The 27569-nt window shown below is 40.9% G+C and overlaps 1 protein-coding gene across 5 annotated transcripts in view; it reads left to right on the top strand.

Annotated features, from left to right (window-relative positions):
- gramd4a (GRAM domain containing 4a) overlaps positions 1-27264 on the top strand; it is a 48320-nt gene extending 21056 nt beyond the window's left edge. For 2 of the 5 annotated variants that reach the window (XM_051077553.1, XM_051077555.1), the window contains 17 exons: positions 9075-9195; positions 10791-10852; positions 13326-13464; positions 14048-14073; positions 14737-14828; positions 15622-15713; positions 16214-16262; positions 16356-16427; positions 16517-16560; positions 16672-16781; positions 17905-18059; positions 18827-18844; positions 19841-19985; positions 20170-20263; positions 20688-20778; positions 20908-20976; positions 21333-27264. In XM_051077553.1, the coding sequence (XP_050933510.1) occupies positions 9075-9195; positions 10791-10852; positions 13326-13464; positions 14048-14073; positions 14737-14828; positions 15622-15713; positions 16214-16262; positions 16356-16427; positions 16517-16560; positions 16672-16781; positions 17905-18059; positions 18827-18844; positions 19841-19985; positions 20170-20263; positions 20688-20778; positions 20908-20976; positions 21333-21443 (1490 nt within the window). In that variant the 3' untranslated portion in view covers positions 21444-27264. The remainder of the gene's footprint in view (positions 1-9074; positions 9196-10790; positions 10853-13325; positions 13465-14047; positions 14074-14736; positions 14829-15621; positions 15714-16213; positions 16263-16355; positions 16428-16516; positions 16561-16671; positions 16782-17904; positions 18060-18826; positions 18845-19840; positions 19986-20169; positions 20264-20687; positions 20779-20907; positions 20977-21332) is intronic. The other 3 variants (XM_051077554.1, XM_018700482.2, XM_018700481.2) reach the window with 3 other exon arrangements.
- Positions 27265-27569: the final 305 nt, after the last annotated feature.

Genomic DNA, 27569 nt, shown 5'->3' with positions numbered 1-27569 from the left:
CGAGAAATAAAAGAACAATCACAACTGAAATCTGTGAATGACAAATGTGTTAATGTGTTCATCACTTGCAGCTGGTGGAGGTGGAGCAAGCTTTAATTACTTTATATCCTGCTGGGTCGTCTGTCAATTTCACTGTGGGGATCAATAGTCCGCTCAAAAGTCTGGTTAAGACTTGCTGCTGGTGATGTGAAAAAATACACAGCAGCTTCCTGCAGGCTGAGCTGTGTGTTTATTTACATGACACAGTGCACATTAACACTGCAAAAGATAAACAGCATTTTCTGCATAGTAAAGTTATAATTAAAATATGAGAGATAAGAAGGTAGAAGAATTTACTTTATCTGTACATTATTAAAGCAACAGTACAATCAGACAAGTTTGATTGTCCTGACTGTGTGGGACAGCATACTGGATTAATTACCTTAATATAAACTATCTTTATCTGCCAGGTATTGAATTCAACGAATTAGCCACAGCACATACACTTATATACAACATTCACTGTCTGGTTATTTTACCTACACACAGTTGATATGAAATTACATAAAATATCCATATCCCAAATATGGACACACACACACACAATGGAGATGTAAATTATGCAAGTGTTGTAGCATGAAACTGCACTGTACTCTGCATCTTTAGTCTGTGTGTGTGTGTGTGTGTGTGTGTGTGTGTGTGTGTGTGTCTGTTTGTGTCTGTGTGTGTGTGTGTGTGTGTGTGTGTGTGTGTGTGTGTGTGTGTGTGTGTGTGTAAAATGACCAACGTGGAAAAATATTAATACGTTTCTGTGTGAATTTTTGCGTGCCTCTCAGTCTGTGCAAACTGCAAAGCCAAGATTTATGATAAACACCCTTGAGACCACAGTTTCCTTGAGTGATAACCCTGTGATAGTTCTATGATCTTTATAGTTATTGACGTAAAAACAGAGGGATATATCAACTAGAATCTGTCCTGTGGGTGACAGAGCTGAACTGAACCGGACCCTCTTACTGGTGGTAAAATGGCAGAGCGTAGAGCCAGTGGAAATCACCTCGTGTAATTATATGAACAGGCTTAAAGTGCTAAGCTTTAGTTGCTTCCTTTCTCTGTCTCCTCTTGGTTCTTTGTTGCTTTTATTCTTTTTCTCTTTCCCCTCCTGTTCTTTAAAAGTCAGTGTCTTTCTTCCTTGTGTCCTCTTTTTGCTTTTCTCTTTTGCCTACTTTTTATTCTTGGCTTGTTGTTACCTCTAGCTCACTCTATCTCAGTTTTTTTACATTACTAAAGACCTAATTTGCACTCGGAGCTGAGAGATGTTGGCAAGCTAAAAACTCAAACACAAACTAATGTAGCTGTGGTGTCCACAAGCCAAATGGATAGTCACACAGAAGCACAGATGCAGTGGACATTTTTCCGTTGACATCCATCCTTGTCCTGGCAGGGTAGAATGTGTACATGTTTGTAGTGCTTCTATAGACTAACATTGCACTGTGTAATAGGCAGTCCCAGCCTTAATTGGAGTTTATTGGTTTTGCTGCTACTAGTGCTGTAACATTTGAAAAAACTAGATGTGTGTGAGGATGCGTGTGTATGACAGAGAGAGGCTGTCCTGTTTGAGGTCATGTATTGAAGGTCAGTGCAGGAGAACAGGCCACACTTTGTGCTCTACAGTGACTGGCTGATCAATACAGTGTCCTAGCTGCTGTCCTACTTCATACTGGGCAGGGGAACACACACAGAAAGGCTACACACGAACAGGCTCAATGCTGCTGCTGCAGCACAACCGAAAACTAATGGATGCAGAGATGAATTGCAATAGGTCTGTAATGCAATGCGTTCTTCACAATACCATCTGTTACTCTATAAACTCACTGGTACTGGGAGAGCACCTAGAATAACAAGTAGGTTCCTGTGGCATTTACAAAACAGACATCAGGAAATGTCTCATTCCCTACTGACATTAAAAAAAAAACTTGCGTACCCATAGTCCACCCACACAGGCAACATAACCTGTGTGGGTGGGTTTAAGTCGAGTTTAAGTTGGGTTTAAGTGTGGATTTTAAGTGTAAACCTCTCTGTTCACTTGTTAATTTAGAATGCAGAAACAGTTTCTGCTGTCAGTGTGAATTGTAACAACTATGATGCAACCTTCTCTGCATTTGTTTTCGTCATCTACAATAGGATACATACTAAACCACAAATTGGCCCAGAAGTTGCAAGTGACATTACTAATAGCTGTTTTCGAGTCATTACATAGGACAGAGCTGGATGACAGTGTAGTATAAAATAAAACAGAATAAGACTATTAAGGTTTTCATTTAGAAGTAGAAGATAACAGAAAATGGATTTCAGTGATTGATGAAATCTTGACTTTGGTACTAGAGAGTTGGTATAAAGAGGAGAATGGAAGTAATTGAAAAGTCTTAGTTTCTTATATTCTTGGAGTTAATTATCCAAGTGATTGAGTATTCAGTGGGACACTGCCTCATTATTCACACTTGTTCTCTGATAATGATGATGATTTATTCTCTTTCTAAATAGGCAGCTACATTACATGCAGCATGATAATGGAAGAATCTTGCTCAGTGCTCGGTAAGGAGACTTTGTTTTCTGTCAGAGGTGAGCTCTGTTCTACAGGAAATTAAGCCGTTGAAGCACAATGGGTCCTGACAGCTCAGAAGCAGAGGTCTCTGTAATTGGATATTTGAATTTGTGAAGAAAAGTGACATGTTGAATGAACCTGTAATGCATTTAACCTCTGTATTTGTGTAGATATCTTAATTTACAATAGTGTCTCTCAATGTATTCCGGTTCATGTCACTGCTGTTACAGTTTATTTTTGCTGTACTGTCATGATACTGTCTGTAGTGTTTAGTCATCATTCGGTAGCTGTAGCAGAGAGAGTGAGAATGCAACAGGTGGCCATGTGGGTAGAGAGACTAAATTCTCAGTGAAAAATCATAGACTCAGTGTTTTGACCAGACAGGCATGCCCACAACATACCGAACTGTATGTGCTGTGTGCAACACATTGAACCTGTGGATGTACATTTCGCTGGATAAAAGCAGCAGTCCTACAAGTCAGTTGTGTGTATTTACTATCAACATCTGTGGAAATGTTTTCCTGAAACCACTTGGTTCCCCGGGTGTGGAGGAGACTGCAGAGCCTCCACAAGATAACTGTGATGTAATAAAATCTATGATGTGATTACTGTTCTCTAAACAAGCAGATGCTATCCTCCCTGCTGACACAACATTGGATTATGGAACTTGTTTATCTAGATTATTTATTGCATGTTTATTTCTTCTTCCCTTATAAATATTTGAGCATGTAAACAACACACACAGTAACAGAGATAAAAGACAAGACATACTGTAACTCCCCACACACCGCCTGTTGAAGAGTCTGGCTCTGCGCCACATGAACAAGGGGTCAGTGAAGACAGCACGGCACGAGAAACAAAGTGTGTTGTTTTGATGTTGCAAGGAGGAGTGTGAAGTTTGAGATTTAGCCATGAAGACAACATAATGTTGAGAGGAGGGAAAAGTGAAACAAGTGTGTGAAATCTAGGTCACTCAGAGGTATCAGGGCCAGAGTGGAAGGAGGCCACTTAGAGGAGAGAGAATTTTAAAAAGACACAAGACAAAAGGAAGATATAATACAGTACCTAGCATTTGTTCAAACTAAAGACACCCTGTACTACAGTAGAATTGTTAGAAAGCTGAAAAAAAATGAATGAATGATGGACTAACACCATAATTTGACACTCCCAATCACTTAAAAACACTAGTTGTGTAAAGTTAAATGTTATGAATGTGATAGTTGCAGAATGAGGGCAGTATGGACAGTCTCCACTTGCTGGTGCTGGGTTTATTTTGTTTTCTATATCTCATCTTCCCCTTCTCTTTTTCCTTGGTCAGTGTCTTGAATGGTGTGTTAACATCTGCAGATTGGCAGGAGGCCACAGAGCTCAACCTTCCCTTCTGTTCAAGTCAACTAGTGTTGTGGCAAACACTGTGGGTAAATGGGAACAATGTGAGGCCAGTGTGAAGCAGCTGATCCCCCCCCTCCCTCCCTCTCTCTCTCTGTCTGTCTTTCTCTGAAACCCCCCCAACCCCGTGCCCCCACCTTCGTTTAATGAAAGGAGCCATTGTCTCCAGCCTGGATTGAAAAACTCATGCAGTACTTTTCCTTTGAGGTCTTAAAAAACTTTGCCTGCTTAGATGAAAAGCGATTTGCTTTGCTTGCGTATGTACAGTACACTTGCACACTCATGCTGCTGCACACAAACATGCACAAACCAGAACACAACAAACACATAACACACACTCACACAAATGGACACAACCAGTGATATGAACCCATACTGACACATGAACATGCATAATGCGTGTGTGTCTAACAGCTCCAGTGTGCACAGAAATCTCAGATTCCTGGCCCTCTTAGTCTGCTGGCCACCCAGCAAAGCCCCACCTCTCTGTACCTCCACTGCCCTCTTTCTCTTTCCTCCCTCACATTCATACCAGCTCTGGCCAATGAGCATTACTTTCAGTGTGTGTGGAGGCCTATCAAAATAGACTCTTGTGTTGCGGGTGACAGATGAGCTTGTCCTTGATCCTTGCTTTGTCTCTGGATGGGACGTGTAAACATGGAGCATACACCTGAATGTTGATGGACTTTGAGGAGTTTTGAGGTCATTAGTTAGCAGCTGACAAAACAAGCTGGACCGGACCCGGAGAACCTGCAGCCGTGGCTGGATTTCAGGATAGACCCAAGGCAGCCACTCTGCCGACCCGATCCTGCGCAAGCGTCCCAGGGACGGGTCGACTGCAGAGACGGATGGGTTTGTGCAAGATGGAAGACTGTACCTTTGACAGCTTTGAGCTGCTTTACAATGGAACTGTTGATAAGATCAAAAGCCATAAAAGTAACCTCAATCTCAGTAAGTTTCATCAGCTTTAACACCAGGAATTTATTGTGAACTTGTAAACTTCGATAAGTTAACTTAAGCCTCTGTTCATTGGCCAGTCTTGTTTGGAAACCACACTGCACTGTTTAAAATGATCTTATCATCGGGATTTAATCAGTCAAACAGGCCTCGTGTTTGGAACTGTAAACTTGTGTATACCATTTGCTTAATTCCAGGAATGTATACAAAGTTACTACCAAGGGATTTGATGGCCTCTTCTTTAGTGGAAAGTCAGTCAGCATAACACAAACATGTTGGCTCATAAACCTCAGGATGTTAACTTCCGTCTTTATTCACCAGATGACTTCTACCTCAGATAAATCTCTGTCATCACAAATATCATCAACCTCTGCAAGCTGGTAACTCGAACTCATTTCTTTCCAACTAAAATCAGAAACACTCAAAACACGCAACGTAAGTTCTATAAGTCAGGGCCTTAATTTTTCTTCTTATCAACCATTTTGTGTCATGGTCTTGTCAGGCCCCAAAAAACAACCTCAATTAACAAAAATGTGTAATCTGTGTAATCTGCACAGTGGTTGGGTACTGCTGCAGAAAAGATGACCTAACTAACGGTATGAACAAGGTTATAAAAGAACCTGAGAATGTCACAGCTCCCTCAGTTTTGGCCTGGGTTGTGTCTAATGCAATATGGCTCCACATGGTAAATAAGAAACCAGATTGTGAGACAAGAAATCCAATGTATGAAAAGAAGCCTGGTGGATATTGGCAGCACATTTTTGTGTCAGATGAAACCAAAATAAATTTGTTTGGATCAGATGGGGGTCCAGCATGTTTGGCCGGGAACTGGCCAGGACTACCACAGTGACTGCCCAATTTTCAGCTTTGTACAATCCAGCTGACGGTAATCAGCCTATGCTTTTGTCAAGTCAAGCACAGGCTTAGAAAGTTTGGTTATTCCATTTTAGCACATTTATTCCAAAAATTTGACTTCAGCACAGTGTTTAAGTACAACTTGATCATTTTTGTCTTCTGATGTTCTGAATCTGCTCCATTACCCAAACTAAATAAGACCACATTAGGCCTCACATCCTAATATTGTAATTAACTTCCCTCAACATCACTGGTATTTGCTGTTACTTTCAGACCCTTATTAGCATATATTATGATGAGTGTAACTCTCAATCAAATTGCTGGTTTTAGCTAGTTTTTTTTTTCTGAGATTAGAGTTTCATGGAAAGCTTGCATGAGAGAGGTCAGCGCTATTAAAAGTGACATCTACTAGCATGGCATTTAGCTAATCCCCTGTCTGTGTTACAGATAAATGGTCTAGTTACTAGCCTTCAAAATGGCTAAAGGGACCTTGTGATATGGTAACCCAGGATGAAGAGTTATATATAGAAGACAGCAATCCAATTTTAGAGGCAGAGCGGGCGTGTTGACAGTATTATTAATATGCTATCTGATGTAGTGGGCCTCTGTGGAACAGAAAACGATTGTACTATATCTCTCTCTGACACACATAGCATATTGTGTCATGTTGTGCCATATCTAAAACAGTAATATTGACTCTTGCAATGTGGCGCCTCTTCTTTTTTTGGTGTTAGGAAGGAAATGGTCAATATGGAAGGAAGGAAGTATGGAGAGGAAAAGGGTGGAGAAAGAGTAAAGGAGTTGTGGAGGATACTATACACACAGGAATGATAACACAAGGTAAAGGAAGGGAGTGACATACCATATTAGGGCAGGAAACTGAAGGGAAGGAAGGGAGTGACAGTGTGGTGAGATTAAAGAAAAAAAAAGTGAACTGGGACTTGAACGTATGGATATTAGCATGAAAAGGCCATTATAGAACAGCATTATGAATTATTTCATGTAAAAGTAATGACTGTAAATCTGTAAGGGAGCGTTGTATCCTTTTTTGTTGAAATCATATGAACAATGACATTACTGAGATGTTTGTGCCAGGTATGGTTTTGAGACAAGGTATTGTCCTTATTTTTAAGCAGTTGTGTATTGCTGCATTTTGGAACCACAAACATTTAAAGTAAACCATTGCCACTTAAATTAGTGTTTACCAATCTTTGAATTGCTCTAATTCTGTCAACCAAAGGTAGTCTGAGGTGACTTAAAGCTGCGCTAATCAATATTTTTGTATTAACCATGGAAAAGATTATGATGTGTAATGTGAAAAGAGCATGAAGTGACAAACCCTCAGAGAATTATCATCTGACTCTGCAGTTTGCCTCAGCTTTCAAGCAATTCACAGTCTTAGCTTCTTTCACCTTATTGTTTTGGTTGTGCAATCTGCAACTTTATTGTTTTAGTTGAGTCTTACTGCTCTCATCAATATAATTTCTTGCAACAGTTTTTAACAAAAGAGTTCTTATAAACACACACTAAGACACACTGAGCTACCTACACAGCCCCAAACAGCAAACAGACACAGTTAGCGGCTAGCTGGTGAAGAGAGTGGAGCATTTAGCTGCATTTCAACACTTTCCCTCAGACCAGAATGGACAAGAGTGAATATTGGATGGAATTTAATCAAGTGGGCAGGAAGACAACTTCAAATTAATGCTAATCTGGCTCCATGTGTACTACATGTATACATAGGCAATTGTTTGCTAATGTGTTCATATCATTCAGTTAATGCAGGTTTAAATTTGTCACTGATATATTCCTGTCACTTTTTTTTTCCTTTGTGTGTGTGTGTGTGTGTGTGTGTGTAAACTACTGATCTAGTTTTGTCTACACCACCCACGGTGCATTGCTGCTGCTGATACCCATTTGTCTAAAAGGTTTACAGTTGGCCATGGATCGCCTGGCGCAGGGCAGCCTAGCCAGTGCGATCCAGCTGCTTAGCCCATAGCAACCTTTGGCCAACCTCTTGCTTACTCTCTTACGCACACACAGACGCACACACAGATGCACACACTCTCAGTGTCTCTGTCTTGTTTACAAATACTGTACCATAAACACATTCTTATGTTAGCGGATAGCAAGAGGGAAACAGGCAAACTGAGCAGATGGAGTCATATTACATAGCTAGTAAAAGAGGAAAGAATTTTTTGTTATGTTTATTGTTTTCCATCTTAATGCTCCAACACACGTTTTCAAGAGAAAGACCAAAATGTGGCTAACTGCTTTTAGAAAGAAGAAGAAGTAGGTACATTAGGCAGCAGGTACCACATGGGATGTGGAGATACAGTATATGCCCCCTCTCAGCAACTCACCCAACATTGTAGCCGGTACTGTAGCTGCAGGAGGTGCTGTTAATGAATGTTTTATTAGCGTTAATGGGAAGAGATAAAGGACAAGAGTGAGATATGAGATTAGGTGATGAGAAAGAGAAAGAGAATCTGGCAGCTAAGTTCTTGTAATATGAATCCCCTGCTGTCTGTGTGAAATGAAATGATCTCAGGAAAAAGGAGGAGGGGGCAAGGTGATATACATTTTCATTAGCAGACCTGCTTTTATCACTTTCTCTACTGTCAGGTAGAGGGATGAGGTTACCGCTGGTCCAAGTAGTATTTGTGCTTTAGGTTGGTGGCACAGTTTCTACGCCTTTTACTAATACTGTAATGGTCTTATGAATCTTCCTCTACTCTCAATCAATTTGTCTTTATCTATGTATGTGGATGTAAGAAGGACTTAATCTGTGCTTGTGCCTCGTGTCCTGTTTTTCTGGCCAATGTTATAGGCATGTAAATGGACGCAGGTATTAGTTAATTTGTACCTCTGCAAGTGTGTTCACTTTTATTGCCTCACCCCTCCTCCAATATTCATGTGTCCCTTTAGTCAGGGACAATAGACTGAGAGGAAACACCGCTGATGTTGCACCCCAGGCTTAGAAAGCCCCGATATCTGATACCACTTGATGCTAGGAGCTGATGGACAAGGAGGAAGAGTACAGGACAGGTGAAGGTGAAGGGGATAGACAGAGGGAGAGATGAAATGAGAGAGATATATATAAGTAGAGGCAGCTCAAGTCCTGTGACCTCGTCCCACTTTTAAACACTTTTTCTGTATCTTAATTAGATTTTTTTTAAAATTATGGTCCTGGATGTTTGTGTGAAGAACCTTTGAGTTGTATTGTGAATTGTATTGTTTTCCTTTTGACAAATGAGATGCTGATCCCTACTGTTTCTGTCGTGTTTTCCAGAGGAGGAGCTGAGGAAGCTGCGGGAAGAAACCAATGTGGACTCTCTGCGGCAGGAGCTGGAGAGAGAGCGAAACAAGAGGATAGACCTGGAGCAGAAGATGAACGAAGTGCTCAAGTCCAGGTGAGACGGGAAGACAGAGAACAGAGTCAAGTGTGGTGACGTGGGCGACAGGAGATGAGGACCGAATGTGAGAGATGGGAAGTGATAATAAGGGGAAAGACAGGAAACAGTGAGACTGCACTTTGTAACATTTCAGCTCAGCAGAGTTTATCATAGGTCAAGTTGGATGGTGTGTGTATGTGTGTGTGTCAGCCCCAGTGCTACCCAGGGTTTGTGTTATAAATAGAGGCCTCAGCAGCTTGGTAGGCGGGGAATTCCACAAGGAGGTGTGTTTGTGTGTGTTTGTGTGTGTGTGTGTGTGTGTGTGTGTGTGTGTGTGTTTTGAGGGAGATGGAGGAAAAAAAAAAAAACAGAAATAAGTCACGCGCTGGTCTGTGTCGCCAAGCGCATGCTGTGACACAGTAGCTATGCTGGTGTCAGGAAAAGCCTGCATCTCCTGACACCAGCCAAACCACTCTTAAAACCAGGGTGTGCGTGTACGTCTCTGCGTGTGTGTGTAATCAGATGATGCCTCTGTGTCTGCCAATGGGAAATTCCACTGGTGCTCTCCAAGTGACTACCAGCAGAGAAACGCGGCGTTAAGAATGTCAGAGACAGTTCAGGATTTGGTGGTGGTGAACTAATGTGCCATGACCTGGGAGTTTTCCTCAGTTAATCCTGTCAGCAGTAACCAGCTGGTGGGATGCATGTGAAGATCGCAGACTGTAAACATTTCTTCCGTCACTAATATCCAAGCAGCTGTTGGCAAGACAGCAGAGTTGCTTTGTGAACACAATTATCAGACTTTAGATTCACCAGGAGGTAACTTTCTAATCTCTAAATCTGTCAGAATCGAACATTCTGTGAAGAATACATTTCCTAATGGTAAATGAATAATAATAATGAAGGAATATTCTATTTTCCATATGACTAGTACCAAATGACATTGAAACTTTTTAAGAAATTACAGGGAAATGATAAACCTCTTAGTATAAAACATTACCAGCTTACTGTATCTCTTGAGGCTTTGGATTTCAATAGGGAGAGTCTTTCTATTTTGAGCTAGTATGTCTTGGCTGTTAGCAAAGAACATGACCAATGTTAAACCATTCAAGAATGAAAGTTCATACTCTTGGAATGATGTTCCCAATTGACTGTTCAACTGATGGAGACACTCACTCAGGTACTATGTTGTGCTCTAGTTCACAGATTTGCATAGAATTTGCTTGAGTCAAACACACTGAAATTCAAACTAATGTGTGAGGTTACACAGCACAGACTCACTCTTTCTCTCTTCGTCTATATTTGTCAGAGAAATCTTTTGTTTTTGCTGGCACCTGTGATGAGACTGTAACCGTGAGATTATTAACTTTACAAAAACAGATGGAGACTGAAATTGTTTCTCTGTCTGTGTGTGTGTGTGTGTTTGTGTGTGTGTGTGCGTGTGTCTAACTGTTTTGACAGTTGTTGGTTTATCCACTGCAGCAGCAGCTCTCCACATATTAACACATGAACTTCCTGAGACATGTCTGCTGAAGGACTGCAGCTCTGACTAAAGAGAAGTGAGACTGACACTTGACCCCCCCTCCTACCCCTCCTCTTTCTCTCTCTCTCAGGCTGGAGGACTCTCCCCCACAGCCTCCCCGAAAACAGCAGTCACCCTCAAACAATGGAACAGGTAAGATCTTGGAAGGAAAGAGAGGTTTGGCGGGGGGGCAGGGTGAGTGGGAGTTCAGGGGGACTGACAGGAAATGCGTGGAAAAGGGAGACTTTGACGTCTTCCGAGTGTGGGAGTAAATCAAGACGACTGTTGGTGTGCGTGTGTGTGTGTGAGTGTGCGTGCGTTCAGGGGAGCTGGTGGTGTAGGATGTGTGCGGTGGAGTGTGTGATGTGAGGAGTGTTTCAGAAGGGTTATTCTAGGACACAACGCAGTGTGTAATGTACATGGTGACAGAAAGACACAGCTACAGGGTGATTTCTGGCATGCAATTAGTTGTAACAAGAGCAAGCACGCAACACAACAAACTGCATTAATGCCCTGAAAACTGTCCTTCTGAGGAGGTTAATTGCTGTTATTAGTACAGATCTGCACTGCCATTGTCAGTGAGTGTCTGTGTGTGTGTGTGTGTGTGAGTGTATATGTATGTATGTGGGTGTTTAGAAGCTGTCTTTTAGGGGAGAGGGGACCATATTATTAGTGCAGTAATCGTCAGAGTTTTTAAATGTGTGTGTTTGTGTTTTTTCTATTTTTGGGCTGAGTAACAATTTTTGTCATGGTTTGACTTCCAATGACCCAGTGACTTTGTGTGTGTGTGTGTGTGAGAGAGAGGAAAGGGAGAGACAGAGTGGCTAATTTTGGAAAATGGGTTATGATTGTAGATCACTTCATCTAGGGCAGACAGGACTGAGCTCTAACTAGTGTCGGAGGTGTGCGTGGGTGTCAGTGTTTTTTCAGATGGATTAAGAGTGTGTGGATAAAAGGACAAAGAGAAACTGGGTATAATGTGCGAGGTACAGGACAGAGGCTGAATGTCATCAGCACAAAAATGCTTGTTTTCATAATAAATCTACAGCAGGAAAAACAACCCCTGCTACAGCTTTCTCTTTGCCGTAATTACATTGTCTTTAAAAATACTGTGTATTTATTCTCTCAATGGGTTTTGACTGAGCACACAAGCTGCATGTTCTCAGCTTCACATTCACAGTCACCTGTGGTAGCTGCTGAGCACAACCACAGTCAATTAGTTCAGTTTCCCAACTTATTTTGTCTGACATACCCCTGCAGCCCTGTTAGGTGAATTTAAATACCCATCAACAGCACCCGTCATGTTACAAATGTGTTAATTGGAATTGATTTTAAACTTGTCATTTAACATATTAGTTATTTAACAATGGAGAGTGTTTAAAAAAGTGTTTTCACGCAGTTTAACTGTCAGTGTTCAGGTCATGCTTGCTAGGCTCTCTCTTGGTTACTGTTGCTAGCTTAAGCTAATGCTAACGCTAAAAAGCTGTGAGTTGGTTGGAAAGTCTGTCTCCAACTGACTTTTATAACGATTCCCACTGGTTCATTTTAAACAAGAGCCATCTAAATTATGAACATGGTGGCTACATACAGTGCATGATATTGTGCTAAAAGACTGAAGCTAAAGCTGCGAGTCCCACACGAAAAGTCAGCATCCTCGTCAGCTTATGGTTCATGTAGAAAACACAAAAATGTACTGAAGATGTTATTTGCTCTAACATAACCTTTGGATAGTTTGAAAGCTTGCTATAGAAAAACATATTTGGACCAGCAACACATTGGTTTCATTTATGCTTTGATGTGCATATTTTCAAACAGTATGCTTCACTATTACATTTGAAAAGGACATAAGGATGAGTAATAACCTAGGAGTTTGGCAAATGTGACACGAACTTGCATGAGATATAGCTAATGCAAGATCCCCAAACCAGATAAACAGGGTATCAGCAGGTTTGAAAAGTCTTAAAAACACTGAACTGATTTCCCTCAACAGAAGCCCTTATTTGAAGGTATTAAAAAACTCTTAAGTTTCATTTATAAAGGTCTTGAATATTTTCTCTTACCTGCCATAGACAGTAGCACTAATCATAATTTTATGTTGATTGTGATTGGTGACCATAAAACTGGTCTGCACACAGGAGGCTGTTCCTTCATAATCCTTTATTGTAGTTTGGACTCAGCAAAAATTTATATCATTTGTTTATTCCATCCATCATTTTTTATGTGGGTCCAGGACAGGTCATGTTAATTGATTAGGTTATATCACTAGAAATTAGTGTTATAGCTGTGAAGTATTGACAAAATTTTGATATAGATGTCTTACTAGGTAGTAAGCTAGTTAGCTGCGGATGCTGATGCCTGCAGCTGGTGGTACAGCAGATAAACACACAGTTGGAATCAGGCCCTATACACACTGTTCCAACATGTGGAGAAGTCCAAAGATTGGTATACCAGCTGTGGCTAGTTACAGTTGCTAAGATATGATTGTACAATGACTTTTTGTGGGCGGGGTTGAGTGTGGAGGGAAATGTTTTTCATCTTGTCCAGATGTAGGAAATTGACACAATTTTGGTGAATTTACCAAGCCTAATCTAAGGTGCTGATGACACTCTGGTTTTGTTTTCTTTAGCAGATAAACAGCAGAAGGAGGTGTGGAGCTCACGGCTGCAGAAGTGGCTGTATGAGCGCTTTGGGGTTTACATCGAAGACTTCCGCTTCCAGCCAGAGGAAAGCACCGTGGAGACTGAGGAACCGCTAAGTGCTAAAAGGTGGGGGGAGAGAGCTGCTTCAGAATAGAACATGAAGTGTTTGTCCTGACTGAGGTATTGATTTGCGGCTGTTCAAGGAGATGTGGAGGCAGACAGCTAGGTAGCAGCTGGGGAGTACTAAAGGTGTGCAGCCAGGCAGCAGTCATCTTGGATTGTGTCACAGTGGTCAGATATTGGTATATTTACTGCTTTTATTTGAGGAATAGAATCATATTGTACAGCACTCCAGAAAATAATCCAACTCCTACTGCTCTATGTACCCTTGACCATACACATGTGCTACCAATGTACTGCATGTGACTCACTGTTGCTTTGAACTGCTGAATGTATACTATTGCTAGATGCAGTGCAGTCAGATCAGCCTTTATTTAACAGGGAGAGAGGTCAGGAAGTTTTCATTTATTTTCTCTATTCATTCTATCTTTCCTCTTCTATGAAGGAGTGTGAGTCATGCCAGGCTGATGAAGGCCAAAGCGTCACCACCTCCTCTCACACCTAACGCAGCTTTTTTCTTTGTGTGTGCTTGTCTATACACGAGCATCTACGTATGTTCTGACCTTCACTTTTTGTGCTTTCCATCCAGGTTGACAGAAAATATGAGGCGACTCAGTGAGTACTCAGAACACACACAGACACATGGAAACTGTAGAAGTGGAGACTATCAGAACATTAGCTTTGCTTTCAGTACATCATTATGTTTTGAGTAGATATTTGAAAATTAAATTGAGCAGTAACAGTCTGTGAATTTGGATGGATTGAAAGTCAGAATTAGCCTTCCATAGCTGATTTTCAGAGTAGAAAAACTCAGATACACTGATCAGCCACAACATTAAAACCACTGACAGATGAATAACTTAACATTGTAGCAGGACAATGCACCAACCACACCATGAAAACCGCTCAGAAATAACTTAAAGAAAAAGAAGGGGCTCAAGGTGTTGACCTGACCTCCAAACTCCCCAGATCCCAATCTGATCCATCCTCTGATCTGTGTCCTCGTGCTGTTGGGCCATGGACGTGGGACCTTTGGCAGCGTCCTGTAGTGTCTGGCACCTGGACACTGGCATTGGATCCTTTGGGTCTGGCTTGTTCTGGTGCATCTCACAGATGCTGGATCAGAGTGGATTTTGGAGGTCAGGTCAACACCTTCAAGGAATTTCTGAGCAGTTTTTGTGGTTTGAAAATCAATATATAAGAAGTATGAAATAAATATTGATAAAACAGAAACAGTGTTACACTGAATATATCTGTATATCTATACCTTTTTTTCAGAGCGAGGAGCCAGACCTGTCACCAACTTCTTAAGGAACCTCTCCGCCTTATCTAATTGGCACTCTGTCTACACCTCAGCTATTGCCTTCATTGTGAGTGTACACTTTTCCTTTAACACAATATCTCAATATGTCATTCAATCTATAAATCTAATCTTAGCCCATTTAGTCTTACACCTCTGCACATGACACTGAAATGAAATAAATTGCAGTAATTTCTGCTCCAGTGGCAGATTGCCGTGGGTCTGCCAAAGACTTCAGGTCTAATCAGATTTTCATTAATGTCCAGTCAGCCATTAATGCTAAATCATCTCCAACCCTCTGATTGTGGCCATACATGCCAACACCGTCTCAATGTCTCGACATGATCTTGCTCTAGTGTTGACAGGTTACTCTAATAGCATCTTCGACTGCCATTATAGACCCTGAAATTAAATGTTCAAGTCAGTGTGTCAGAATGAACCAAATCATCATTAAAGGGAGTCTTTCCATTCATCTTTTCATCAGTTCATCAGTTTTTCTCTGAGACAGAAAGCCATACGGTTCACTTAAGCAGAGGTCTGTCAAATAAATCTTGATAACTGTTTACAGTCAAGAAGGCCTATACCACTGTGATGGAAGAGTGACAGCTAAGGGAATACTTGTTATAGAAGTAGAATTTGAAGCCTCTACAACTACACACAGAGTTTGGAGTTTTCTGTCAGGATGGATAAGCTGCTGTTTTGGTAAAACAAATGAGTCATTGCATTGCATAACTTACTGAATACAGATTCTGACAATTCAACAGCATGATTAGCTGAAATAACTCAAGCTGATGAGTCATGAATGATCAATAAGCCAAATGTTAAACTGTTGTATATTCTGCTGTGTTTCCTTTCGCCTGCAGATCTATATGAATGCTGCTTGGCATGGCTGGGCCATTCCCATGTTCCTCTTCCTGGCTATCCTGCGCTTGTCCTTAAATTACCTCATCGCCAGGTAAAAACATTTCTGATCTAGTCAGTGAACAGTCCATAAGAATAGCTTTAAAAAAGGTAAATTTTTCATTAGTTAGAAGATTTACTGTATGTTTTGTGTAATAAAACCCTGAAGTTAATGACTGAAAACACATACTTGTGTTTATGATCATTATCACAGTACTACAGAGGACCAGTACATTGGTCAAACAAGTTAACACCAGCTTTTATTCACAGCTGCAAACAGCCAAATATAATTAAAGTTATATAACCATCGACAAAGTCATTTAAAGGGGTGTTTTAGGGATCATTATGAAATGAGGGCACATTAGTATTTGTCAGACATCTGTCTGGACTTAGACTATCAAACTGGGACACCTGCTCACCTTAAAAGTGATGAAGGTTGTAAAGATGTTAGAAACACTAACTTCAGAGGTTTGGTGGCCTAATTTTATCCAAACAAAACACCTCCATAAAAATGTACAGTGTTCAGTGTACAGCATTTTTCTTCCTGTTTTCCAGAGGTTGGAGGATCCAGTGGAGCATTGTGCCTGAGGTCTCTGAACCCATGGTAAGACTTCACACTTCTGTCTCATGGCCAGAAGAATCTGTCCACCAGCAGAGGTCAATATGTCTCATTAATTTGTCTCTGTGATTTATGCAGGAGCCTCCAAAGGAAGACTTGACTGTGTCTGAAAAGTTCCAGCTTGTACTCGATGTTGCACAAAAAGCACAGGTACAACACACACCATAAATCCTGTCATATCAGAGTACACAGGTAATCAAACAGTAGTGGTTCATACAGTGATTTAATTCTCTTTACAGAACCTTTTTGGTAAGATGGCGGATGTTTTGGAGAAGATAAAGAAGTAAGTTTTAAAAAATCTCTGCTTTGCAAGCAGTGCAAATAAAATGATTGAAATATTGACTTCTATTTTGTTTCTCTTCTCTGTCTGTGTTTCTGTGAATTCGTCTTTCAGCCTGTTCATGTGGGTGCAGCCGGAGAGCACCCGGAAACTTTACATCTGCCTGTGGGTGGCTTTCATCACCTCCTGCGTCCTGCCATACAAACTGATGGGCTTCATGATCGGTGAGAGACGTACACACACACACACACACACACACACACACACACACACACACACACACACACACACAATGTGTCTTTATCCCTCTTTATATACAGCATCTGACCCTTGAATGAATGCACTTATTCTCAATCCAATGCACACAAACAAATACATTCATACAACACTTGTGTTACTGTTCTCTCTGTGCCTGTGAGCAGCAGCTGCAGGCTGTTGGCATTCCTATCAGATAATATTAGTTTCAGCTATTTCTTGTAAAGGAAAAAGAAGTGGTCTCCAAAGTGCTGTGTTCATGTTTCCTTGAAAGATGCTTACAGCAAAAATAATTGTTGACACAAAGGCTCTGTTTGTTCAGCTAGCTAAAGAGAGTTGTCATTTCTCATGTAGGCCCTAAATACACTGTAAGTGAAAGGGACAACCAAAATCACTATATCCCAATTGCCAACAACATCTTGATTTGTTGAGTAAAATTGTACATAGAGGGCAGTTAAATAAAGAATCAACCAATCAGAGCTTAGTAGGCAGGCTTAAGAACAGGAATGTCATTTTCATACATAGCTACTTAGCTAAATTAAAGAAAAATAGAACAGAAGACTGAGAACGAGCATGGATGTGATTGATGTAGCTATAATGGCAGCTTACGCTAACTACCACCACATTGAGTGTTTTTGCTGTGTGCTACCTATCACATAAGTGTTTTTCTTGGCGTTTGCAAGTTAGTTTAAAGCACTGACTCCATTTGTACACTCAGTGCCCATGTCTCCCAGTTCTACTGAAATATGTACAATACAATTCAAGGCTTATTTTTTATTATTAAAGTTGTCTGTCCCAAACACTGACTGTATGAATGTAACCAATAAAAACTTAAGCTCTCTTCAATACTGTAAGTCTGATGGAAATACAGAAAAGTGAAAGATGTTGAAAGGGAATTTATGTGTAAGAATGTTAATGTGAAAAATATAAAAGGCTGCACCATGAATGGTCCTTAGATTTGAAATGATAAAAGGCCTCGAACTGGGAAACAGCCTTAAAAACGTTTTATTATTTGAGGACACTGCTGTACAAGATTTAGCTGATAACCTCTGCTTCCATAGCAGCTTAATTAATCTGTTTCCCTCCCTCCAGGCCTGTACGCCGGCATCAAGTTCTTCATCATAGACTTCCTTTTCAAGAGCTGTCCGAAACTGCGGGACAAGTACGACACACCTTACATTGTGTGGAACAGCCTTCCCACCGACCCCCAGCTCAAAGAGAGGACCAACGCCACTGTGTCACGGCGGGTAAGGACGTGGAAACACATACATAAACACATCTTTATCACCTCCTTCACTGCCTCCTCTCACAGGTTCTCGCTTCTCCTAAACTAACTCTCAACATAGACACACACACAGACCGTTGAATGCAGCTTAGTCTGAATCCGAAGAAGCTATTCTTTGCTCGAGCCGTCTTTGTTGCTAACCTAAAAACCCGGAGTTTAACCAAGGCTATACCTATAGAATCTTTGAATTTGTATTACAGCAGCTATTGCGACATTTACTGGAGATTTAACAGCAACTTTGTGAACAGAATAGCCAATTTTCATATTAGTAGACAATGAGTAGCAGAGAAGCTAATCTTGATAAGAAATGCCACAAAAACAATGCCACAAAATTTGCTTATGTCTATTTAACACAGGATAGAAAGTTAGGTGATAAATGCACAAATAATATATGTGATGTTGGGGTGGCAGAGTAGTTGGAGAGACCATCCTTTAGCTGCAGGTCAGGTTGAATCTTTCATGCTGGCAAGAGTCCACCCACTGAAGTGTCAGTCTCCCTCCCACCACTGGCCGCCCCTGTGGAGAGGCAAAGAGGAAAAAGGGATCAATAAAGTATCAAAACATTATTACTCCTGTCAATAATACATTAATACTCAGCCACTCGCTGTCAGTTCTCGCTGTGCAGATACCACACAGCGTCTGTAAATGTTGGTTGGAGTGTGTGAGCATGTTTGTGTGTCTTTGCTGTGGCCTCAGTCACAGGTGTATTCTGTCGTTTCTCTCTCTCAGCTCTCTGGCACTGAGAAGGTAGGGACTCTGGTGTGTCTCCATTTGGTTCCTCTACTGTGCCTGGGTGTGCCGCCAGCTCACCTCAAAGCGTGTGTGCGTGTGTGTGCGATGTGTGACACACCTTGGGACTGGCCTCAGTGATTGAACAGAATGGATCAAAATGTCACGTTAGCCTGTAACCTATGATTTAATTAAATATTTTTAAAATTGTAATTTCTCATAAATATCAGTGACTTATTTTTGTCCATATGCCAACTTCTGAATAATAACTGACATTTTTGATCCATCGACATAGATGCTCTGTGAGAAGTAGCAGTGTGTTTACTGAGTAGTTCACATGCACATAGAGTAACCCCTTGGCCACTGTAATTTCACATTAGCTCATTTAATCTTTCCTGTTCCCTTCTGTAGGTAGTAATAAACCCTCGATAGTAATTGTCTTTAGAAAATCTTAATTATTGTTGGTTGATTATCATCAGCCTTTTCATCATCAAATGTAACCATTTATTTTAAGATGACTTCACAATCAAAGTATCATTCCAACTTGAATACATAAAGCAGGGTACAAATGAAGTAGACCTCTGCACTGTAAATAAACCATAATATATATATTAGATTTTCACCAATTTACAAGTATTTGTGGCCTATCAGCTGTCTTTACTGTAACAGTCTGTATGCTGAGTGAATGATGGCCTCACTCTCTGCTTTGCACGTCACACCTGAGCCTGCTGCAGAATAGCACATGCAGAGAAGCACACAATACAATAATAAAAGTTGAGGAGCTGTTTCAAGTGTGGCCACTTGTCCCAGTAGATCTGGGCACATTCAGTCCTGTTGGACTGTACCACATGATGTGGTGTGATACTTGATTTTAAATATTTCTCCTTCTCCTTCCTCCTTTCCCTCACTGTCTCACTGTTTTCTTTTTCTCTCACTTCCCGTCATCCTGCCTGTTTTTCTTGTTCCTCTCCCACCCCCCCACCTCCTCCTTCTCTCTCCTCCCTGTCTTTCCAGGTTCAGCCGGTGGTGTCTCGCAGCAGCCTCGCCACCGTCCCATGTGGGGTGAGCAGAGAGGAGGAGACAGGGCGCTCCCACAGCACCAAGAAGGGAGCCTTTCATGAGATCTTCAACCTGCCGGAGTCAGAGCGCCCTCTGGCGGGTGAGGGGAATTACTGCAGTTTAAAAAAACTACCCACCTGTTTTCATTAGCTCTAAGTGTGCCTGAGCTCGCTAAGAATAAGCAAAGAAAGAGGTCGAAAACCAGGTTGTATTAATATTTAGTTTTTACCAGGGCTTTTTAACCACTAGTACAACAAACACAATTCTCATTGTTTTCTATTCAGTGTGTGAGAACGGCTGGAGGTGTTGCCTGATAAACAGAGACAGGAAAATGCCCACAGACTACATCAGGAACGGAGTGCTTTACGTCACAGAGAAGTAAGTGGGACATCTTCTCTCATGAGAGCATCTTTTATCATTAAATCTGTGACTGCAAGGGAGAAAAAGAAGTTACTTTAAATAGTGGAGCAGAGAGAGATAAGAGTGAGGAATCACTTAAGCAAATGGCTGTGTGGTTTTAAGTTCTTGAAAAGATTCTTTATCAAGAGCTACACCACATCTTCTCTCTCTCTCTATCTCTCTCTCTCTCTCTCTACCTCCCTGTGTGTGTGTATGTGTGTGTGTGTCAGTCAACAGTAGATCGAGCAGGACAGGCCTCCTCCTGAGAATATGTCTAATCTTTAAGTCTCTTCTCCTCCTTTGGATATCTAACAGACAGGAAGTCCATTAAGTTTGTCATCTGTTTTGCTGGACTGTTTGTTTTCTCTTAAGACTCCATTCAGCTATTTTCTCTCTCTGCCAGTTACCTGTGCTTCGAGAGCTCCAGCTCCAGATCCAGCTCCTCCAAAAAGAATAAAGTTATCAAGCTGGTGGACATCACTGACATACAAAAGGTACTCACTCTTAAAAACATTAAGGATTGTATCCTTCAGCTGTGATTATTCATTGCTCTAAATCACTGGTAAATGTGATAAAGATGCACTGTAATCACCCTGTTTTGTTTTTTACTTCTAACCCAACAGTACAAAGTGCTGTCAGTCCTACCAGGAAGTGGGATGGGCATCTCCATAGCCACTCCCTCCACTCAGAAGGTACTGTAGTTTTCTTTCCCATTCTACTGTGGGTTCATATGGGATTTTTTTTTTACTCATACAGATATTAGAATAGATTCTTTTGATCAGGTTTTCAGTTATCTAGCCTGTAACTTTGCACACTGGCAGCCCCAAGTGGAAAATGTAGAAATCTTGAGGACTACAGATATACGATCAGTAGATTTGTCTTCTCTGCTTTCACAGGACACTAACAGTATGTGTTATTACATTAAATAGAACAACTGTGATAAGACACTGTGATAAGATTTTAATGACGGGTGCTTCTTTGCCCAGTGCAGCTGTTACATGTAATATGTAGATATATTTTAATTGCTCAACATCTCTGTCTCCTCCAGCCATTGGTGTTTGGTGCCATGATCCACAGAGACGAGGCTTTTGAGGCCATCTTCACACAGTACATGAAGATCATGACCACCACCAAACCACCAGCCAGTGCAGAGCTCTAGACAACCTGCAACCCTGCAGCACGTCTCTATACTGGAGCTAAAGTCTGAGGCAGTGAGCCTCCTGAGTTTCTACTGGACTGGAAGATACTTTCAAACACCACACTCCTCTGCTCTGCCAGAGCCTCCTCCTCCTCCTCCTGTGATGGGCATCAGCTTCCTCATCAGTGGTCATCGGCCAGCTCTGTTCGGTGGCTTCCCTGTTTATGGGCACGACGGGTGAAGATGCGTGGGTGTAGTTGGGATTCAGTTATATGACATACTTTTTGTGGGTGTTGGACAATTGACAAAACCTGCTAACTGGCTTTGTGAGGAGCGAGGAGCTAAAGTGTGGTTTTTATCAATCAGCAGAAGGTTGGTGAGGGGGCTGGTTCTCCTCTCCCACCTGACTGACCAACTGACTGACTGACTGGTTTCCTGACGTACTTGTTTCTGTGTTTGCATGTTTGAGCGTGTGTATGTGTGTTGGGGAAAAGGGGGGTCAGAAATTAAGGTCTTAAATTGGCCATATTTTTCTCTTTATTCCTCAGTCAGCGGTCTACTGTGGTAGAAAGATTAAGAAGTGCTCAACCTAGCTGTAAAATGAATATCATGAAACAACTAGTGGATAAACAAATAATTCCTTTAACTGCCAGACGTGTAGGAACAAATATGTAAGTCTAGCTTTATAAATCAGTGCAAAAATAACTATTAATGTTGAAATATTTAGATGTTAAACTGGCTGATTGGTGCCTCTTGCCATTGCCCAACAAAATTATTCACGTGCGAGTGGTCAGTGATTGTGTCTTTTTTTTTAAATGTGTATTAGCTGTGAAAATGTCAGATCACCATTTTTGACTGACACAGAGCCTTTCTGTTAGTTTACATTGCTGCTGTCTACCTTCTGGATCTCCCCTCTTCCTTCTATGACACACATTTCAGCAGCGACAGTGTTTTAGTCGTCTTTGTCGAGTCAACAAAAACAAAAAAATGTGGCGCTGCGTTGGCATCTGCTTCGGTGTTTCTAAGTGTGCATATGTGAAAAGTATAGTGAGCGTTTATTTGAAAAATGCCTTTCTTTTAATTTTATTTTTTTGTCTCTGTAATGAACAGCCTTTGGGATGAGTAACTGGTGGTCCCGGAGCTGCTGATTGTTTCTGAGACGAGAGCACAACACTGACTGCCACTGAGAGTCATGGCACAGTGGATAACACAGCCTCCCATGTCTAAGCTTCTCTTTTCAAGGCACAATCTGTACATATATAGATTTTCTTTTTTTTTTTTTCTTTGTCAGTGGTATTCTCCTGGCACTTTATCAGAACGTTAACTGGAGTTCCTGACATTTACGTCACAGCGCATAGACTTCAAATGCTCACTACTTCAGCTGGAATCCATGGTCAGTGTTTGCAGATAGTTTCAAAGCTGCCAGTTATATCCTATGGTATTTCTCTCATCTTGACTACTTGAGCCGGCACCGGTCACATCCTGCTGGTGTCAGTGCAGCACAAATGCCGTCGGAGCACACTGTATCAATGCAGGATTGATGTCTGCCACAGGGAGGATGTTACTGTGAGTCAGACGAAGAAGGTACTTTACCTTAGAAATGGAACCACTGGCAGATTACCATCACATCATGGCCCTTTGCACATTTAAGTGTTGAGGAATTGCAGCCTAACAATCCAAGACCAGTGTAGAAATATCTATTACACATGTCCTCTTCTGATTGGGTATTCTCACTTCCATAAACACCAGCTGGTCAGGCTGTTCAAGGTTAGATAAGCAGTAACAAATTCTGGATTTATTTGCATGAGTCCTCTTTTTACAATCCAAAAACCAGGATTATGAGCTATAAACACATGCCTAATTAGTTTCTTTTGTGTGTTTGTTCTTGTTTGCTTCTCTGTAATGCCACAGTGAGTAGAGAGTGTCATCTGGGTGCTCTTCCACTTGTTCCAGATCGTAAATGTAGGATTTTTAAAACAGTGGTATATGAAGTATATGGATAAAGGTCTAGAGTGAGCAGAATATTTCAATGTCACTTTATTTTAAGACGCCATTTGCAAGAGTAAAGCTGGTCTTTGCTCTTGCTGAATGGTTTGATATGTAGAAAATAATGCCAAACTAAATCAGACACTTTACCGTGTTTTGTGAGATGAATGGAGATAGAATACAGGACTTGAAGTCACGATTTCTCTTCTGAGTTTAATATGAGAGACAGTAGAGTAGCTATTTCACACTCCCAGCTTCTGTTTACTGTATGCCCAGCAGCACAAGCTTCAGTTTCCTTGTAAATCTTACAAAACACTGTTAAAAGGGAGACCTTGACATTTGAAAATTTACTTTTATTCTGGGGATTTTTACTCACTTCTTTTAGTTTAACAATCCTTAATCACACTTTTGTCTCCATTCTTCAAGAAACGATTGTTTTCAGTTTTCTTCCCTTGAACATAAAATGTCAAGGTTTCTCTTAAAGTCTATACAAGTTCTCTTGTCATCATGATTAATTAGGATCAATTGGACTGGATATGAAGTTGCTGGAGATGCAATGGACCAGTTCAAACAACCACATTATAATTATTATTTTTAGTTCAGCCTAATTAAGGTTGGATATTTTTCTTTGACATGCATTTGTATGCTTTGGCCTGTTTTACTAACAGGCTGCCTTTCCAGACATGGATTTCTATTTTTGTTTAGGAATACATTTGATCCATGAATGGAGGAAACCTGTCGGATATGAGAGCAGGTGAAATCAGTAAAGTAATTAGCGCTGTGTCACTGTGTGATTGGATGGCTCATTGTAGTCTTAAAGCTACCTTTACCTGAAGCCTTTTGTAATCTGTTAACTCTGAAAATCAGCTCTCGGGGGTTTGCAGACCCTGACAAGGCTGCACTCAGAAAAGCACAGAATGTATCACGTTTTAAATTTGTTTTTGTTTTCTTTGTTTTTTTCTTTTGCCAAATCTTTAAATTTCTGTCTGCCATATTCTGCCTACGCTCATGTTTACAGATGGTTGTAAAAATTATTTTGTTGTTTTTTTTTTTTTTTCTTTTCTGTTTTTTTAAAAACCCAGTTTGAATTCCTTTGACTGTGGAGTTATGAAGACTGGATGGCTACACTGTTCTTGAATTAATGTCTCAGCTCTCATTGGCTCTGCACCACTCATCTGACTATCTCTGCTCATCTTAAATCAATAGGAAACTCAAGTCATAGTGATAACAGGAGCAGTATTTTAAACCTCACACAGCATGTAAATTGTCATATCCAGCATCACAGTACTTGGTTACAGTGTAGTGTAAGTTGCAGTGAAACATCAGATTCACAGGCTTCATACAGAGCAGAGATGGTCATGGTGGACTGAAATGGCAGCGTCAGTGTTTTTGACATTTAGTTTGTCCATTGTGACTTGATGCACCTTTTGAAGTTTGTGACAGACATAGAACAAAAGGTTTAAAGAAATAGTTTGAAATTTTGGAAAATGCACTTAACTTGCTTTCTTGCTGAGAATTAGATGAGAAGATTGATACCTCATTAAAATCTGTATGCTAAATATGAAGCTAATCCCAGCAGCTGCTTAGTTTAGCTTAATTTAGCAGGATTTAGTTGCTTTTGGACAAAGCCAGCTAGCTAGATTCTCACAATAGGGTGGAAATTACGAATCACTTGGCTAGTTAAAATCTTCTTTTGCAATTCAGTTCAAAGATAGTTAGCTTTGTGTATCCTCGTTCAAATGCACAATGTACATACGTATTAGCAAGTTAAACAACTGTTACTTTGTGAGCATAGAAAACTACAGCTCCCTAAATAATTTCAATCTTAGTTATACATCTCTATGTTGAATATGAAGACTAATAGTTTCCTCCTGTTTTCAGTCACTGTGCTTAGCTAAGCTAATCAGATGCTAATAGTATCTTCATAATGAATCACTCATTCAGATTGTTCAGTTATCAGAAGTCTCGTCCACAGCACATGCCATTAGAAATTCTCCTGTGTTTATGTGGAGGCGGTTGCTGGTTCAACCTGTTCCGTTCAGGTTAGTAGACGATTATTTGTGACAGATTAGTTCAAAATAAGACTTTGAAGTCCATGATCCATAAGTTCATTCACAATGACAACCACAAATGGGATAGATGGCTAGACCCTCTGTTGTTTGGAGTCCCATGGATGTGGCTCCGGTCTCTAAAGGATTTTCTGTGTTTGATCTGTTGTTTGGCTGTAAACCAAACAGTGTTCTGGACCCGGTTAGAGAAAACCTGGGATGAACATCAAATTCTGAGTAAAAATTAGACTTGGTACATCCTGGACCTGAGAGCAAAACTCCATTCACTCGGGCAGTTATCAGTGGGAGCGGGGTATGTTTTGGGCTCAGCTGCCGGGGAGAGATTTGTATGGGAGTGGCTATGGAAGTGGTGCCAGGTCTCTAATCTGACTCTCAAGTGATGCAGTAGCACTATTGCATCTTTCTTTTCCAGTCTAGAGCATAACTCAGTGGTCAGAGGGGGTCTTTGCTTTTTCCTCGTCATTGATGTGCTCCAGATTTTCCACCTCTTCCTCATACCTCCTGCTGTTGCGTCCTGCCTTGACGTGTCAGTCTGTCACCTTGAAACAAGGCAGAAATCATCCTCTCTTTTTGGAGACAATACTTGGCTTTCTGTTTGTGTGATCTCCTAGCAGTGAAGTGGACTTCTTCTTCAAATAGGGGTAAAACACCTAGTATCAAGGCTGTGCTTAGCTCCTGCCTTACGCACCCCTTGAGTTTGATACAGCCTTCAAGGTGATGGGCCAAGGGTGCAGATGGCTGTGACTGACTTCCTCTTACTCCCAAAAAGGAGCTGATGGCTCCTTGAGTGATGTCAGGTGGTGGGGGTGTGTGGGAATGGGATGTGGTTCAGGCTCTTCTCCAGGGAAACATACTAGAACATGTACATTTGGAGTTTGCGTTATTGGAGAAGGTGGACCATAGCTGAGTGCAAGAGCTAGAGTTAATGTTTGTGTTATGGAAATGAGGACTGAACTGTGTGTTACTGTTCTGTCCTGAGTAACATTAACACTGACACAGTGGTATCAGTCTTCTCATGTAACCTTCCACAAGAAAACCAAGTGTATTCTCCAAGATGTAAAAAAAAAAACCAACCTTAATGTCATGAATAGTCGGCTACATACTGACTGCCATACTGTACTGCTGTATACTGTATATTGCTACTGGTAAATGATACCGAACAGTTTGAAGATGTTACTGCTGTCATCATCACAGGGACTTTGTCAAAAACAGTGGCGTTGTCTTTTCACGGTCCCCTCCATTGAAGCCGGTGTCCTCGCTGTTGTATTAAATATGTAGTTCCTCTAACTGTGTGTAAATGTTAATTAAGGGTTTTCCAAAAGCATTTCAACATCCAAGTGATCTACATTGAGTGTACAGTACTAACTGCACCAGGGCTCCTGTCTCATTTTGGTCAATGTTCAAATTAATCGTCTTATGGCTGCAAAATCAGCCCTAATCTGACATTCTGACTGAAGTGAATTTAAAAGCTGAAATAAATAAAAGAATCTCAAGGATTCAGTCCTGTTTTATGGACTGTGACAGTACTCGTGATATTTGGTACAGACAGTGAATTGCAAATTAAAGCCCAAGTGTTACTGGGAAACACTGCAATCATCATAATGAGTAATTAATTTGTTATCTGTGACAGTCGCTACAGACATTTTTCTTTCTTTTTTTGTCAGAGGAATTTGTATACAAATTATTGAAATGTACAAAACGAAAACCACTGAGTTTTTAAAAGACATGTCTATTGTAAAGGATAATGTGATGTACATTTTTTAATTTAAGTAAATGAATTTAAGGTATTTTGATCGTCTCTGTGTCTTTTGTTAAAGCAAAGTTCCACTGCTACTGCCACTCTGCAGTACCTGCTTTCAGCCACATGAGGTCACTGTGAGACCTTGTGTTAAGACTGATCAGTTGGGAGAGTTGTCTTGTTTTGCTTCCCTCTCTCCATTGGGAGGTCAGGGGTCAGGGTTAGCTTGCTAACCTTCTTGCTCAAGGATATTTCAGTGTTTTATCATCAGTGCAAAAAAATTTGAACGTGGGCAGTTTTGACATGCAATGTATTCTGACTGAATCTCACTCCATCTCTGTGGTGATTCAATGG

The sequence above is a fragment of the Lates calcarifer genome, linkage group LG18, assembly GCF_001640805.2.
Source record: "Lates calcarifer isolate ASB-BC8 linkage group LG18, TLL_Latcal_v3, whole genome shotgun sequence".
Classification (NCBI taxonomy): domain Eukaryota; kingdom Metazoa; phylum Chordata; class Actinopteri; family Centropomidae; genus Lates; species Lates calcarifer.
This window is presented reverse-complemented; position numbering and strand designations above follow the sequence as displayed.